At 45.1% G+C, this 15,760-nt stretch overlaps 1 protein-coding gene across 3 annotated transcripts in view; it reads left to right on the top strand.

The window, feature by feature from the left end:
- Positions 1-15,760, top strand: part of RAB31 (RAB31, member RAS oncogene family) — a 110,698-nt gene that overhangs the window by 35,181 nt on the left and 59,757 nt on the right. For all 3 annotated transcript variants that reach the window (XR_014326707.1, XR_014326708.1, XM_082853450.1), the window contains exons 2-3: positions 5,531-5,610; positions 9,847-9,928. Coding sequence is in view for 1 of the 3 variants with exons in the window: in XM_082853450.1 (XP_082709576.1) it covers positions 5,531-5,610; positions 9,847-9,928 (162 nt within the window). In the remaining 2 variants the exon portion in view is untranslated. The remainder of the gene's footprint in view (positions 1-5,530; positions 5,611-9,846; positions 9,929-15,760) is intronic.

The raw sequence follows: 15,760 nt of genomic DNA on the forward strand, positions 1-15,760 counted from the left end.
CCTCACTTTTGGGCTCAGAGGATCAAACTGTCAGCCACCCCGTGGTTCTGCCTGTTTCTCTCCACCCACAAGACCTGGCTGGCCTCTCTCATCCTCCTAAATTCCTAACTTAACTCCTTCTCGACACGTCAGACACTTGAGGCTTTTTAGAAGTAATGTTAACGCTTAAAGTCTAAACACTTAAATAAATGGGTGACTGAGTGAAACAAATCAACAAATAAATGTAAAAATCCTTGCCGGTTGGGTTCTGATTGCCAGACCAGAGACAGATGCTGGAGTTAGCACTTCCATAGTTCACATTATGCGCAAATATTATTCTACCTCTTTGATGTTTGATAGGTCTGAGATGAAAGCTTCACGAGTACCATCTATTTATTTAAAGTTATGTTTTAGGTGATTTCTAATTTTTATAAATAATACCTCAGTGAACTTTTTTTTTTTTTTGCTGTACGTGGGCCTCTCACTGTTGTGGCCTCTCCCGTTGCGGAGCACAGGCTCCGGACGCACAGGCTCAGCGGCCATGGCTCACGGGCCCAGCCGCTCCGCGGCATGTGGGATCTTCCCGGACCGGGGCACGAACCCGTGTCCCCTGCATCGGCAGGCGGACTCTCAACCACTGTGCCACCAGGGAAGCCCCTCCCTTCTTTTAACTGCATTCTTAGGAATGGAATTCCTGAGTCTGTAGGTCTTGTTATCGCTTGCAGTTTCCTATCCATAAGAGGCATGTGGATTTATAATGTTATCAACAGTATACATTCCTTATTAGTTTCTCAACCTTACCGCCTGGAAAGATGTCTAGAGCGTCTGTAGAGCAGTGCTTCGTGAGTTTGGAGTGGAGTGGCTGGGAGGAGTGGGTGGAAGGTCGGGAGAAGGCAGCTGTCTGTCCTGGGAACCCACCTTGATCGGGCCTTAGTGATTCTCTGCGGAGCTGGGTTGAAAAGGTTCCTGAAATAATGTGTCCTGAGTTGATTTGTGACGTCTTCCGTTAGAGCAGGATCACGTAGCTGGGATATAACTAGCTGCCTAGGATTTCCCGTTCTCTATTCTGAGAGGTGGGAACCCTACCTGCAGCCTGTTGCCCTAGTCCAGGAGTGAATTAAGTGACACCTAGAGATTTATGTGGCAGCAGCTGAAAGTTTGTGGTTCGTGATTCCAGATTTACACGTGATTAATAATGGGGACCGTTCAAACAGCAGAGAGTGTCATGGAAGGGTATGTGATTGTTCGCAGAGAATTGTATTATTACCCCAAATAATAGCAATAACGTCTATGGGAGGAATATCCAGGAAGTAGCAGGAACCGATAGCTCGGCCTCAAAATGGCTCTGGTATCAACCGTACAAGTTAGAATACAAAGAAATCCTGATTATCCCCCAGGGAGGATTGTACTAAATTTTATTCCTGCTTTGTGCAGTCAGAATTGGTTTTACTCTCGTGGAAGCGACCTAAATGTCCATCGACAGATGAATGGATAAAGAAGATGTGGTATATATCTACTATGGAATATTACTCAGCCATAAGAAGAATGAAATAATGCCATTTGCAGAAACATGGATGGACCTAGAGCTTGTCATACTAAGTGAAGTAAACCAGGCAGACAAAGACAAATACATGATGTCGCTTATATGTGGAATCTAAAAAAAAAAAAGATACAAATGAGCTTATTTACAAAACAGAAATAGAGCCACAGACATAGAAAACAAACTTATGGTTACCAAAAGGGAAAGGCGGGGGGGGATAAATTAGGAGTTTGGAATTAACATATACACACTGCTGTATATAAAATAGATAAACAAAGACCTACTGTACAGCACAGGGAACTGTACTCAATATTTTGTAAGAAACTATAAGGGAAAAGAATTTGAACAAGAGTATACAGATATAGATGTGTGTGTATGTATAACTGAATCACTGTGCTGTACACCTGAAACTAACATGACATTATAAATCAACTATACTTCAGTTAAAAAAAAAATTGGTTTTATTCTAATGCCTCCCCGGTAGTTGGCAATATGTCCCCCTTTCGTTAAGGCAAAACCCAGCAGACGTATCTTTAGGACACGTGACTCTACTAAGGAAGGTAACTCTGGAAAGCAATAGTCAAAGCACTCCTTGTGGGTTCTAGAAATGGACTATTTTTTAAAGAAATTTACATTTGACAGGGCGGTTGATTTAACCCGATGAGAGCCTTTAAGGATTTCACCGGGACTCAGAAAATTAGGTTCTGACTCTGCGGCCTGCTGTGTGACCTCAGAAGCCACGCAGCTTCCTCTTGTGCAGAACTAGAGACTGGACAGGGCTGTGACAGTCTCCTCATCTCAGGAAGCGAACGAGCTTCCTTCCATCGGTGTCAAGTCCCCCGGAAGTAATGGGGCCATGGAGAGCCGTGAGCAGCCCGGGCCTCGCCCCTTCTCTTTCTCCTCTGCCTCCTTATCCACCCAGGATTTCCTGCTTCAGACCTTTGCCATTTCCCGTGGGATAGTCATGACTCAGGGCGTTTTCCTCCTGTGTGTGTGTGTCATGGTCTGAATGAGGTCCTGCAGGAAAAGGAAGTCACCAAGCTGAGTGATTCATGAGAAGCGCCGGCATCCTGCCTGGCTCCTCTGCCATCCTCGAGCCGGGCCTTCCCCTCGTGGCTGGAGGGGGAACAGCAGGCACGGGAGGACGAGGTCCCCAGGTCATCACAAAGCCATTGGCCCCGCAGGATGATTTAGGCCGTGCTTTGTAAGAATATTTTCCTTTCGGAGAGAAACTAAGACTTTGCCTATCCTTTTGTCCTGTATTTCCTTCCTGTCAATTGTATAAGAGAGATGCTGGGAGTTACATTGTAAAAAGAAAAGAAACACTGAGTGTATTTGTTGGAAGAATGAGCTTCAATCTAAATTTGAGCAGGCTGGCTGCTTTAACTATGCAGGACCAGGGGGATTTTAGCTTGAGTTATCCAGAGAAGATGATGAATAGAGATGAATAATTTGGAATTTTGGCTTTGGAATATTTCATCTTTAGGGGGATTTTAAGGGTTGGCCTCGCAGAACCCTTGGGCTGTTGGGAGGATTTGGAGCCAGTTTTGAGCTGAGCCCTTGCGAAGAGCAAATGGATGTACTCCAAAACATGCCCCCGGAGCAAAATCATGACCCCCAGGATGCACCCTGGAGCCCTGGAGCCAGCCCCCTCCTTAGAGGGCGAGCTCCCTGCTGCTGGGCGGAGGCTGTCAAGGGGCCGTCGTCCCAGCGGGGAAGGAGGGCGGCCTGGGTGGCAGCCCAGTTCTTCCGTGTCCAGTGTCTCCGGGGCTGCGAAGACCGCAGGATGGCAAGGGTGTGCTCATCCACGGGGGCTTTAAGAGCAGCTGAGATGGGAAGGAGGGCCTTGTGGTTTGGGGGGAGTGAGGAATATTAGCTGTAATCCCTCCCGAAGGTGCAGCTCAGAAATAGCAGCGGCATTGATTTGGAGTCAGAGGAGCTGATGTTTCCATTCTGTCCTCACCTCTCTGAGCTCCGCACAGCGATGCCCACACTGCAGAGAGACAGTGCTTGGTGCGCTCTCCCTGGGGCTTGGGACCAGCGCAGGCCGCGTGCACCGGGAGCTGACGCCTTCTGGACACTGACTTTCTGATGAGGTTCCTGAGCCCACAGCCCTCTCGCCCCAGGTTTGCTGGAACGGCCCCCTGAATGTACGAACGAAAGGGCGTGCCCGTAGTTCAGATGGGCAGTGGTGTTTCAAATCTCATTTCATATTTCAGTGTCTAGAGAAAAACACCTTTATCTGAGTTTCAGCGTTTTCTCCTTGATCTGGAGGCTTTTAACGTTATTTATTTATTTATTTTGCGGTACGTGGGCCTGTCCCGTTGCGGAGCACAGGCTCCGGACGCGCAGGCTCAGCGGCCATGGCTCACGGGCCCAGCCGCTCCACAGCATGTGGGATCTTCCTGGACCGGGGCACGAACCCGTATCCCCTGCATCGGCAGGCGGACTCTCAACCACTGCGCCACCGGGGAAGCCCTAACGTTATATTTTTAAGAGAAGTGTATCAGTATGTTTTTTCCTTCTTGGGCTAAATGTGTCTCGTTTCCCTTTCACTATCCGTCTGGAGTCTACGTGATGCCCTCAGGGCAGGGCGACAGGACTTTTCCACGTGCCCTGCGGCCGCTCTCAAAGCACAGCTGCTGGCAGCTGGGGCAGTTGCTTTGCTCTCCTTCCCCTGCTTTCTGGGCAATCTCTTGACTTCACCTTGTAACTCTTCCTTTGAAATTTCCACTTCTACCATCGGATTTTTAATTTCTGAGGGGTCCCTCTTAACTTTCTGAATGATCTGCTAAAATTGCATCCTGCTCTTTTTTTTGTGGGTATAAGTGTCTGGTATTTCTTAGCTGAGCCTTTCTTTTTAAAAGATTAAAATGCATTCCCAAAGCTCTGTTTGCACGGGGGCTTGTGGGTGGGTGCACACGTGGCCTGTAGTTGGGGGACGCCACATGTCAGGGTCTGCAGGGTTTTCCTCTTCCCCAGAGGGGCACCCTCACCTCTTCCATCTGGGGTCCCACAGGCCAGGGCAGTAGCCCCGGGGCCCCCTGAGTTGCATGTGGAGTCCCGAGCCAGCCGGTGGCTGATACACAGTTCCTGGAGAGTCAGCCTCCTGGGTCCTTATGGAATGTCCCTCCCCTGGTTACGTGCCTGGGGCGCCCAGGGTGTTATTTTGTGCAGCTTTTCACCTGATTCTGATTCCAGCATCGCCCTCCAGCTCTTGATACCTTCAGGGAATGTGGGCGTGGACTGACTTGCTCTCCTCCCTGCAGGCCCTTTGGCTCCAGTGACACCCCCTCCCCCAACACTGCTTCTCGCTGTCATCACTGGTCTGATGGTTGTCTCTTCTCCCATCTCTTTGACCTTGTGAATTTGTGTTTTGTATTCCTTGAACCATTTGACCAAGTGTTTTGGAAGGGACTGCAGAAAAACGCATGTGTCCTAGTTCCAGTGTGTAACTGGACCCCTATCCTAATCAGCTTTAAAGAATTATTTAACAGAGAAAGAGCTGAGATGCGACCTTTATATAATTGAGCAAAACTGGAGGTTCTTATGCAGCCATCAGATTCTAGAGAGAAAATGTTAAAAATGCAGTAATTAGAATTCATCATTTTTACAGGGCGATACCTAGAAAAATAGGTTACATCTTTTTAGAGTGCTAAAGTGTTGAACAAAATCAATTCTATTTCTAACAAAACAATGTGATGCATTGCCATATGTCTTAGACCCCTCCAAAAATTTCCAAATTTCTGGGAATAAATGTACTGTGAACATGCCAATTCTAGGTTAGTTACTGTGTATAGATGGGACATGTTTCTTAAACTTATTTTTACCATACTTCTTTTCATTTTATGAAAGCAATACGATTTCATTGTTGAACATGCTGGTATGAAATAGAGGAAAATATCCCCCTTCCCACCAACTGGAAGGAAGCTCCCGTGTCCTGGGTTCTGTTTAGACTCGGTCAGCATCGGCGGCCTTCATCTTCACGGCTGTGTTCTCTTCCTCTTCCAGGACACCGGTGTCGGGAAATCGAGCATTGTGTGTCGCTTTGTCCAGGATCACTTTGACCACAACATCAGCCCAACCATTGGGTGAGTTCTCGTCTGTTCTTCTAATTCACCTTTCCTCCTTTCTAAGCACTCAGAGAGGTCATTCTGTGTCTGAGCCTTCAAGTGGTTTCATCCCAGCCAGTGAGAACCAGCCCCAACTGTAAAGACTTGGACAGAAATTCAGGGACTTTTAGGCAGTGTGTCCGGTCTTACTGTCCCTGTCAATCCCCTCCATCCCCCCAACCAGCCTCCTCACACTGCAGCCTAAGGCCATTTCCTTGATCTCCAAGAGCGTTATTCTGCAAATCACGCTGGCTTTATTTCCAGATGGAAGTCGAGACTTGGGGCAAATCCCTGAGGGTTCTGCTTTGGGTTCTGCTTTGACTTCGCCTGCACGGAAACCGGGAACGCATCCACTCACAGCAGAGCTGTCTGCACAGCCTGTGGGCAGATTGATTTTCCTTTCCTGGCTTAATCCAATGTCAGCATCTCCTTTCTAACGCTTGGGAGGCGAGGGGAGGATTGCTCATCCCAGACCCCGACCTTGGAACGTAGGAGCGTTTTCCTGTTCCATTTTCCCCTTTCCTACGGACGCCTTTGCCAGATGCGCTTTTGCTGTGCGGTTTCGCAGGTGCCTGATATTTCACTGTCGTAGAACTTGGCCTAGCTTAGTTTTCTCCCTGAAGACAGAATGCTCTCTGCAGAGAGCAAGGTTTGGTCTTCCTCAGCAGAGAAACAATGAGTGTATAAATTTGGGGAACTGGGTAGGATTGATGAGGACAGGGCGATGGTCTCCATCAGCCGTAAGTGGAGAAAATTCGTGGCAGGCACACAGCAAACTTCTGACTCACAACAAGTGAGTCCTCTGGGAGTCCACCTCCCTCCCACTGTGATCGCTGTGCTGGGGAAAGACCGAAGGCTGTGAAAGGGCAGCGTTTCAGCAGCGAAAGTTCATCCTTTTCGTCCTGTGACTCATAAGAAACTCTGGCTGCTGTTCAGGCAGATTGTCGGCGTCCTGAACAGACATGTGTGTGCACCTCCCTTTCTATTTCGACCTTTACAAGGAAATTGTGTTAGCTTCTCTGCCAGACTTTGCTTCCCGCAGGGAACGAAGTCAGTTCAGCATTGCTCACACCCATCGCTCGAGAAGGCAACTAGAGGGAAGAGAAGATGCCTGAGAGTCTGAAGTCGTAAGCTAGCAAGGAGGCTGAAAAAAAACCCCAAACAACCAAAAGACCAATGGTTGTCAGTCTTCATTTCAAATAGTGATATAGTCATTCTCCTAGTGGCAGGAAATCAGGGACAGAGAGGAGTGTGTGCGTGTGTGCATGTACGTGCGCGTGTGTGTAGTGTGTCTGCACATATAGGTATATACGTACATATATATATGGTACTCATTACTACTGTGACTAGAGCTGTTCCTCACGGGCTTACTGTGTACCAAGGTGGGGATTTCACAGCTATCATTTCCTCATTTGACCCTACAACAGCCCATAGACCAGGCAGAATAGATTTGGGACCTGTTTCACAGGGGAGCAAACTGAGGGACTTTGTGAGCCCCCGTTCCACAGGCTGGCGGTGGGGCCTCTGCATTCTCTTCTGACTGTGTCATCAGATTCTTCTTTGACCAGGGTCAAGGCCGTCTCTCAGGTCTCAGATTTACCCCCCTCTTATCTGTAAAGTGAAGGGTTGGCCTGGATTTTTTTTTTTTTTTTTCCCTGTTAGTAAAGTCTAAGATTTTAAAGGCACAAACTTAGTTTTCTAAACCTGAGAACTTGTTACAGGCAGAGTTGCTGTATTATTTATCCCATTGCCTAGAATATATTGAAAAATGAATGAAAGTCTGCTTACATCAAAGTAGAAACAAAAACAAAAATAAGTACCGAGACAAAATATTGATATAGCTGTCCACATAAAATTTAAAAAAGCATTTTTGGAAAAAATCCATAAGCCAAGTAAAAGGGCAAAGATTTAACTGGAAGAATATTTTTAAAAATATACTGTTACAAAAAGGTGGTGTAAAATACTCAAAAAGTACATAAGAAAGGGATGAACATCCCAACTGAAAAGTGGGAAAAGGTCACGAACTAAAGATTCACAAAAGCAAAACAAGTGAACAATGAACACTAAAATGATGTCCAGACTTATGATAACTATAACAGAAACAGGAATGAGACACCATTTTCTGTGTGTCATCCTGAAAGATTTGAAAGATTCTTGGTTGGGGAAAAGGTCATCTCATACACTGCGGTGGGCATATAGGTTGGTACAACCCACCGTTTGGTGAACGTAGCAACGTGGAGAATATATGCTTCTAAGAATTAAGTCCAAAGAATAGTGTACAAGGACACCAAGGTTTAGGTACAACGATATTCATGTAACTATTGCCATAATAGTGAAAAATAGGTGATGAAGATGAACTTACATCCATAACATGGTGTGTAATATGCAGTCCCTTTAGATAATGATGTTGATCTATATTCATAGAAATTGAAAGATGTCCACAATATGTAAAGTGGAGGAAAAACAAAATTTATGTATTATCAGTTTGGGGGTAAAAGTTGTGTAAAGATCATTTGGAAGGACATATACCAACTTATTAGCAGTGATCGTGGCTAGGTAGTGAAATTACAGTTGAGTTTACTTTCCTGCTTTATTTTCATTTTTTGAATTTCTTTTTTGTGAAATACTTATATTGCTTCTATAATGAGAAAAGTAGTAAAGATATTTTTATTTTTGGAATATATTTGCTCTGACCGGTAATCTGGGATGTATAATTTAAGAACTCTTGAAGAAATGAAATGTCATGGGGCAGATGCGATATTGATCATATTAGGTCATATCACTTAGAAAAATACTTAGAATTTCCACTTAGTACAATTGTATGTTGATAATTACAACTATTAACCTTGGTGTGTGTGTATGTTGTGGGAACAGTATGGGAATTGCAGGGCCGAATACCTTTCTCCCTGGGACTTCTATAGTTTGCCTCTTAGTCTTGGGGGAAAGGAGTAGAAATTGAGGAAATATTACTGGGCTGAGCACTGAGTGGTTGGTCGCAGGGCTGGACCCTGCACTGGACCAGGAGGGCCTGCGGGGTCCATGAAAGTGAGAGACACCCTGACATGTTTCCCCTGCAGACTCCGGTGTGCATCTCCTAAGGAGAACATGAGGAGGACACCATTATTGTACCTAGAAAGTTAGTTCGATTCAATGATAATATCTGACATATAGTCTAAATTTAGATTTCTGCAGTTGTCCTCAAAATGTCTTTTGAAGCGCTTTTCCTCCTAACCCAGGGTCTCCAGGGTCCAGTCTCGGTCCATACAGTGCATTTGGTTGTTTTGTCTCTTTCTCTTAATCTAGAACAATTCCCCTGCTTTTTGTTTTGTTTGCTTTTCATGACACTGACTTATTCCTAGCATTCAGGCCGTTGTCTGGTAGAACGTTCCCCATTCCAGATTTGCCTGATCGCTTCCTCATGATTAAATTCAGATTAAACGTTTTTGCCCGGCATGCTGCCCAGGTGATGCGTGTACTAATCCCATCACATCAGGAGGCTCCTCATGTCTGGCTGCCACAGGACTGGAGAGACTTGCTATTTTTTAATGAATGGGAAGCTTTATCCAGTACAAGAATTTTTACATCTTTCCTGAGCACAAAGAAAAAGCTTTAAGAGGAACTATGCAAAAAAGAAAATAGCAAGTGTTTCATTATCTACTGAGAATTTCAAATCCTTCCTTTTTCTTGGAGGAAACAAATGTTTGTTAAGCTACCCATCTTTATCCCTGTGCTTAGGCAAGCAGGATGGGAATGAGATACAGTATTCTAATCATTGCTACCAGTGCTGGATTCATAGAGCAGGGAGTATGCACCACTGTTTGCACCTCTGCAGGGCCCACACTGTCAGATGCCCGAATACCAGCTGCTTTTTCACTCTTCACTGTGGTGATAATATGTTTTTAAAATCTAAGGTTTTATTTTCTTTCCTGATTTCAGGCATAATATCTTAGAACAATTGAAGATAAATGTTTTGGAAACAGTGTTTTGAATGCATTCTTTGCCTTCTCCCCCGCTAAACCCCCCTTGTACTAACAGAAAATGCAGAATATTTTTTTTGGTGACAGGACTCCACAGCCCTTCTTTCCTCTCTGTGACCCCTGAGAGGAGAGCTTCTGGAGTCCTGCAGAGGCTCCACCTTCACTTGCTGGAAACAGGAGTCTTCGTGAAGGTTGTAGGGGTGATCGGTAACGTGGAGATGTCGGTTTTCTTTTTCAGGGCATCTTTTATGACCAAAACAGTGCCTTGTGGAAATGAACTTCATAAGTTCCTCATCTGGGACACTGCTGGTCAGGAACGGGTAAGAACGTGCTGCTGCTGGCTTTCTAGGGAAAATCCCGGGGGGAAAAATGCCAGCGACCAATGGTTGCTTTGTATTTGGCAAGACTACTGGTTGCTAGTGATAGAAACCCAGCTTGACATAATTTAAGCAAAAAAGGAAATGTACTCTTCAGCTATGAGAAAACGAAGGGGGCAACATCATCTTAGGGTGAGGCTGAGTTCCATTCCTGCCAACGTGCTGTCCAGGGCGTCCGTCTCTTATTTGGTTTTCTTGGCTTGCTTACCTTTATTTTATTTATTTTTAATTTTTTATTTATTTTATTTATTTATATTTTTGGCTGCACTGGGTCTTCATTGTTGCGTGCGGGCTTTCTCTCGTGGCAAGCAGGGGCTACTCTTCATTGCGGTGCGAGGGCTTCTCGTTGCAGTGGCTTCTCTTGCTGCAGAGCACGGGCTCTAGGTGCGCGGGCTTCAGTAGTTGTGGCGCACAGGCTTCCTTGCTCTGCGGCACGTGGGATCTTCCCAGAGCAGGGCTCGAACCCGTGTCCCCTGCATTGGCAGGCGGATTCTTAACCACTGCGCCACCAGGGAAGTCCTTGGCTTGCTTACCTTTAAATTGACTTCATATTTAGGCTGACCCACCAGCTTCCCTTCCACGAGGGTGGCAAGGAGGCCTCATCAGCAACCCCGGGAAGCAGGCACCTCTTCCCAGACCTGCTCCTGGGGTCCTTCTCCACCTGGTCATGTGCTCTGGGTCTGTGGCGCCCCTACTGGTGGGGCCAGGCAGTACACTTACCCCTGGAGGTGAGGGCTGCGTTCAGCTGCGCCTGAACCCTGCTGGCTGGGAGCCAGATGGGCTTTGTTCCCCGAGGAAAGTCTGGGTTCTCTTGCTCGGAAACAGGGCAATGGACATTGGGCTACCAGAAACAGCAGATGACTGCTTTCTTATTCCTGATTCTTTTTCTTTGCTGAAGATATTTATGGAGAAGATTACTCAAGAACCTCACATCTTTAGATTTTAAAAAGTGAAATAACAAACACCAGCAGACTGTCTAGAACAGAGAATGTGTGTAGTAAGTAGAGTGTATGTTATCAAAGTTGAGAGGGATGGCCAGGAGAAGTGAACACAGCGGTAACCGATACTTCGTCTTCAATGAGAGCTTTCGGCCTGATCAAAACTTTCACCAGAGCTTGTGATCGTGGAGTGACAGGTTGAACTTCCCCTGATCTGGTCCCAGCTCAGACGTCACCTTCTCTGCCCACCCTGCCTAGAATGTCAGCACTTCCTCCCCGCCCTCCCCACCCCATTTTTCTCCATAGCCCTTACCAGCCTCTAATACACCACTGAATTCACTTATCGATTCTGTGGACCGTCTCCCTGTCAAGGAAAGAGAATCCAGGAGTTCAGGATAATCCATCATTTTTCATCATCAGCTCCTAACAAATCAAGTGTGTGTTTATATAATTTTCATTTTCTATAAATCCACTCTTAAAATGAACATTCCAGCGTTTGTAGATTAAGGCATTTCAGAGATTTTCTTTTCTTTAATTGGGACGAATCTTCTGTCCTACAAATGCTAACCTCATTAGAATGTCTTCTATTTCTCTGTGGAATTGTGAGTGCAGATATGCACGTATGAAGCTGCTGCCTGGGGCCCCTCTTTCTCTCTGTTTCCTGAAGTGAGGGGGATGGATTCCAGGGGAAATGTCTTCTTAGGGACCTCTTCTGCATGTACTTGTGTGTTCTCTGTAGTAGATCTGCTAGTTTTTTGTTTTGGGAGTTTGAGGGGTTGCTGTTTAAACTTAAGCAGTGAGATTTTCTTGTTCCCCTTTTTACTTTTGCCCATGAAATAGTTGCTTTTGCAGCTGCTTTTATTGAGTGTAATAAGTCAATTTTACATAGATCTGGCAGCACTGCGGCTTCTACCGCCGGCTGCCGTGTCCTGAAGGCTTGTTGTGCTCCAGCCCTGTGCTGAGTGCACTCTGAGCTGGGGACTGTCTTTATCTCCATTTACAGGGGAGGTCACCCAGGCACAGAGAGGTTAAGTAACTTTCTCAAGATCACACAGCTAATAAGGTGTAAAGCTGAAATTTGAATCCAGCAGTCTGGGTCCTGTGCTTTATAGTTCTGTTATGATAGAAAAATCATACAAAACCATACAGTTGAAAGTGAAATTACCCAAAATCCCAACCCCCAGGTATTTCCACTGTTGACATTAGGTGACCATCCTTCAGATAGCTCACTGTGTGTGCTGATAATTTCATATCAATGGGATCATGAGTCTTTATAATCTGCCGTTTTCCCTTGATAATAGTGTCCTTAAAGGGAGATTTCTGTATAATCTAAACAGGACATTTGACATTTACTTACTTATTCCAATAAAATATTCAAGGGGTCGATTGCTTTTGATGAAATTTGACTCTAAAGTGACTATTTTAGTTTGGAGTCTGGCCCACTTAGCATCTCAAAGCAACATAGCAATAAAATTTTTTTCATATGACTGTATTTTTAATTCTTCTAATTGCTTTTCTAAAATTTGACTCTTAGAGGTTATAGACACCTGTGACTATATTACTGTGCCTATAATTTGAAAAGTGTTAGCCTTGTAAGTGCAAGGCACACCTCCGTACTAGTGATTCTCTTTATACTTCAGGGAAGAGGGATGGGGTTTGGGTGGTAACTTCAGGTGAATCCAGTTTGTGGAGAGCGACTGAGCCGTATCCACCCAGACTCTTGGTTGTCCGATCCCTCTGACCCTCGAAGGGCTGGTGTGTGACTCCCGGCTGACCTTGTCTGTGGTCCCCCTGTGCGGTCCCCTGTCTCTCCAGGATGGCAGTCTTTCAGTCGTTTCGGCAGCTCGTTGCGGGACTTAATCGTGCTCGTAATGACGTTCCCTCGTGTTTGAGCTAAAAATAAATTCCTTGCTGTTGCTGGTGCAGAGTGCTGTTGGTTCTCTCATTAATTGTTGGAGTCCAGTGCGTTTTATTTTTCCTCCTTATCTTCATAGAAATCTGCTGCTGTTCTCCTTAGTTTTCACAACGCTAAACAAATCCAATCTCTTTGGATTTATGAGTTGACAATATCAAGACAGATTTCTGTGTCCTCAAGGAGGGAGACTGCTGAGTGCTGTGCTTTGCATATGTTAATTTCTCAAAATTAGAGCAAGTCTGTGTCTGCCTGGCACACACGGCACTTCCGTCGATGCGCTACTTACTGCCGGTACTAATCCTGCATTATACGTGTGGCACAGATTCGTACTCTTGAAAGTTTGCTTTTCCCTCTGGGCACTGAAGATGTAAAGGGATCCCGGTTCTCCTGTCCTTGTATAAGAGTGTATTCGTTCTTTTTTTGTTTTAAATTGTATTGAAGTATAGTTGATTTACAGTGTTGTGTTGATTTCTGCTGTATAGCAAAGTGACCCACTTATATATATTCTTTTCCATTACAGTTTATCACAGGATATTGAATATAGTTCCCTGTGCTGTACAGTAGGACCTTGTTATCCATCCTATATATAATAGTTTGCCTCTGCTAATCCCAAACTCCCAGTCCTTCCCTGCGCACCCCGCATTGGCAACCACAAGTCTGTTCTCTGTCTGTGAGTGTGTTTCTGTTTCATAGATATGTTCATTTGTGTCGTACTTTAGATTTCACATATAAGTGATATCATATGGTATTTGGCTTTCTCTTTCTGACTTGATTTAGTATGATAATCTCTAGGTCCATCCATGTTGCTGCAAATGGCATTATTTCATTCTTTTTTGTGGCTGAGTAATGTTCCATTGTATATATGTACCACATCTTCTTTATCCATTCCTCTGTTGATGGACATTTAGGTTGTTTCCATGTCTTGGCTATTGTGAATAGTGCTGCTATGAACATAGGGGTGCATGTATCTTTTCAAACTAGAGTTTTGTCTGGGTGTAAGAGTGCATTCTTTCTTAATATATTGTCTTAATTTTGCTTTTAGTTCAGCCATATATGATGGGCATCCTCTAGTTCTTTCAATGGCAAATGGTAATCCACCGAGTGCCTCTGTAAGAAAAATGGTTTAAAAGAAATGTAACCATTTCCAATTGATTGTTGAATCCAATTTGTTAACAGCTTACCATTTTCGAGATTGGTGCATTTACTTTCCTGCCCCCCAGAGGGGTGTTGCAAGGGAAGAGTGCCCGTGTTGGAGCTCAGTGGGGGCTTTTGGGGTTTCGACCCTGCCCTGTTCGCATGGGTGCTGGTTTCCGCTCCATGCTGATCTGTGAAGAGGACCAGCGGTAGGTGAGCAAAGCCCCTAGAAGGATGCACTCAGGAGCTGCAGCTCAGGGAGAACCCCGGGAAGAGAAAGGAACTTATCTGCCCAGGTCTGTCGTCCCATCGTCAGAATTTGTGAGGGGAGATGAGACTTCTGTCCCACGGTATCAACACGTCATTCCTTCCCTCCGAGTGTCCTTTGATTTCCTCCTTTGTTTTTTCACTTAAACTGGGGACCAGCATATCCTCATTGCTATTAAATATCACAATGTGAGATGCAACCTTCACTTTCTAGATGTGTGCTTCTAGATCCTTCTGTGCCTGCTTTAAAACACAATCACAATCTATAGAATAACGCCATTGAAAATGTCAGTATCTTGGGAAAATGTCAGGCTTCCTTCTCTTGGTCTGATCCATCAGAGCAGCATTATTTTAAGAATCTAACCTGGAAAAATATTAGCATCATCTTATTCTTTTTTAAAAAATTAATTAATTAATTAAATTAATTTAGTTTTGGCTGTGTTGGGTCTTTGTTGCTGCACGTGGGCTTTCTCTAGTTGCGGCGAGCGGGGGCTACTCTTTGTTGCAGTGCGCAGGCTTATTGTGGTGGCTTCTCTTGTTGCGGAGCACGGGCTCTAGGTGTGCAGGCTTCAGTAGTTGTGGCACGCGGGCTTCAGTAGTTGTGGCTCGCGGGCTCTTAAGTGCGCAGGCTCAGTAGTTGTGGCGCACGGGCTTAGTTCCTCCACGGCATGTGGGATCTTCCCGGACCAGAGCTCGAACCCGTGTCCCCTGCTTTGGCAGGCAGATTCTTAACCACTGCGCCACCAGGGAAGCCCTCATCTTATTCTTTTGTTTCATTTGGTTAGAGTCAGTGTTACAGCTGTCTGTCTTTCCTAGTAGGCTGCCTGAGCCGTAACGGTTGCATTTGTGTAATTTTGGTTTCAATTGAACCACAGTCACAGACTCCACAAAGGCGAGTTGATGATTCCGCTATTAGCATAAAAACTCTCCAGTCCTCTGCAAACATCTGAAGTTGGATAGACTGGCTTCTGAAATCAAGCTCATTGTTTTATGCTTTTTAAGGATGAAATTGAAGAACACACATACAGACTAAAAAATAGCCTCCCCTCAAATCCCCCAGCCCTCGGCTAATTTCAGTCTCTAGGTTTTCCTAAGCTGGACATTTCATATAAATGGACTCATGCAGTCTGGGTTTTCTGTCTTCTTTCACTGAGCATAACGTCATCAAGATTCATCCGTGTTGTAGCTGGGTCAGTACTTCCTCCTTACGGCTGTTTATGTTCCATCGTATGGATTACTACATTTTGTTTATCCATCCATCAGTCGATGGACGTTTGGTTGTTTACACTTTTTGGCTTTTATGAATAAATAATGCTGTGAACATTCTTGTACAGGGTTTTGTGCAGATGCATTTAAAAAAATCTCTTGGGTATGTATCTAGGGGTGAAATTGGTTGTGACTCTTAAGTTTAGCATTCTGAGGAGCTGCCAAGCTGTTTTCCAAAGTGGTTGCACCATTTTATATTCCTACCAGCAATGCATGAGGTGCCAATCTCTCCACATTTTCGCCAACACTTGTCTT

Source organism: Leucopleurus acutus (genome assembly GCF_964270905.1).
Source record: "Leucopleurus acutus genome assembly, chromosome: 13".
Classification (NCBI taxonomy): Eukaryota; Metazoa; Chordata; class Mammalia; order Artiodactyla; family Delphinidae; genus Leucopleurus; species Leucopleurus acutus.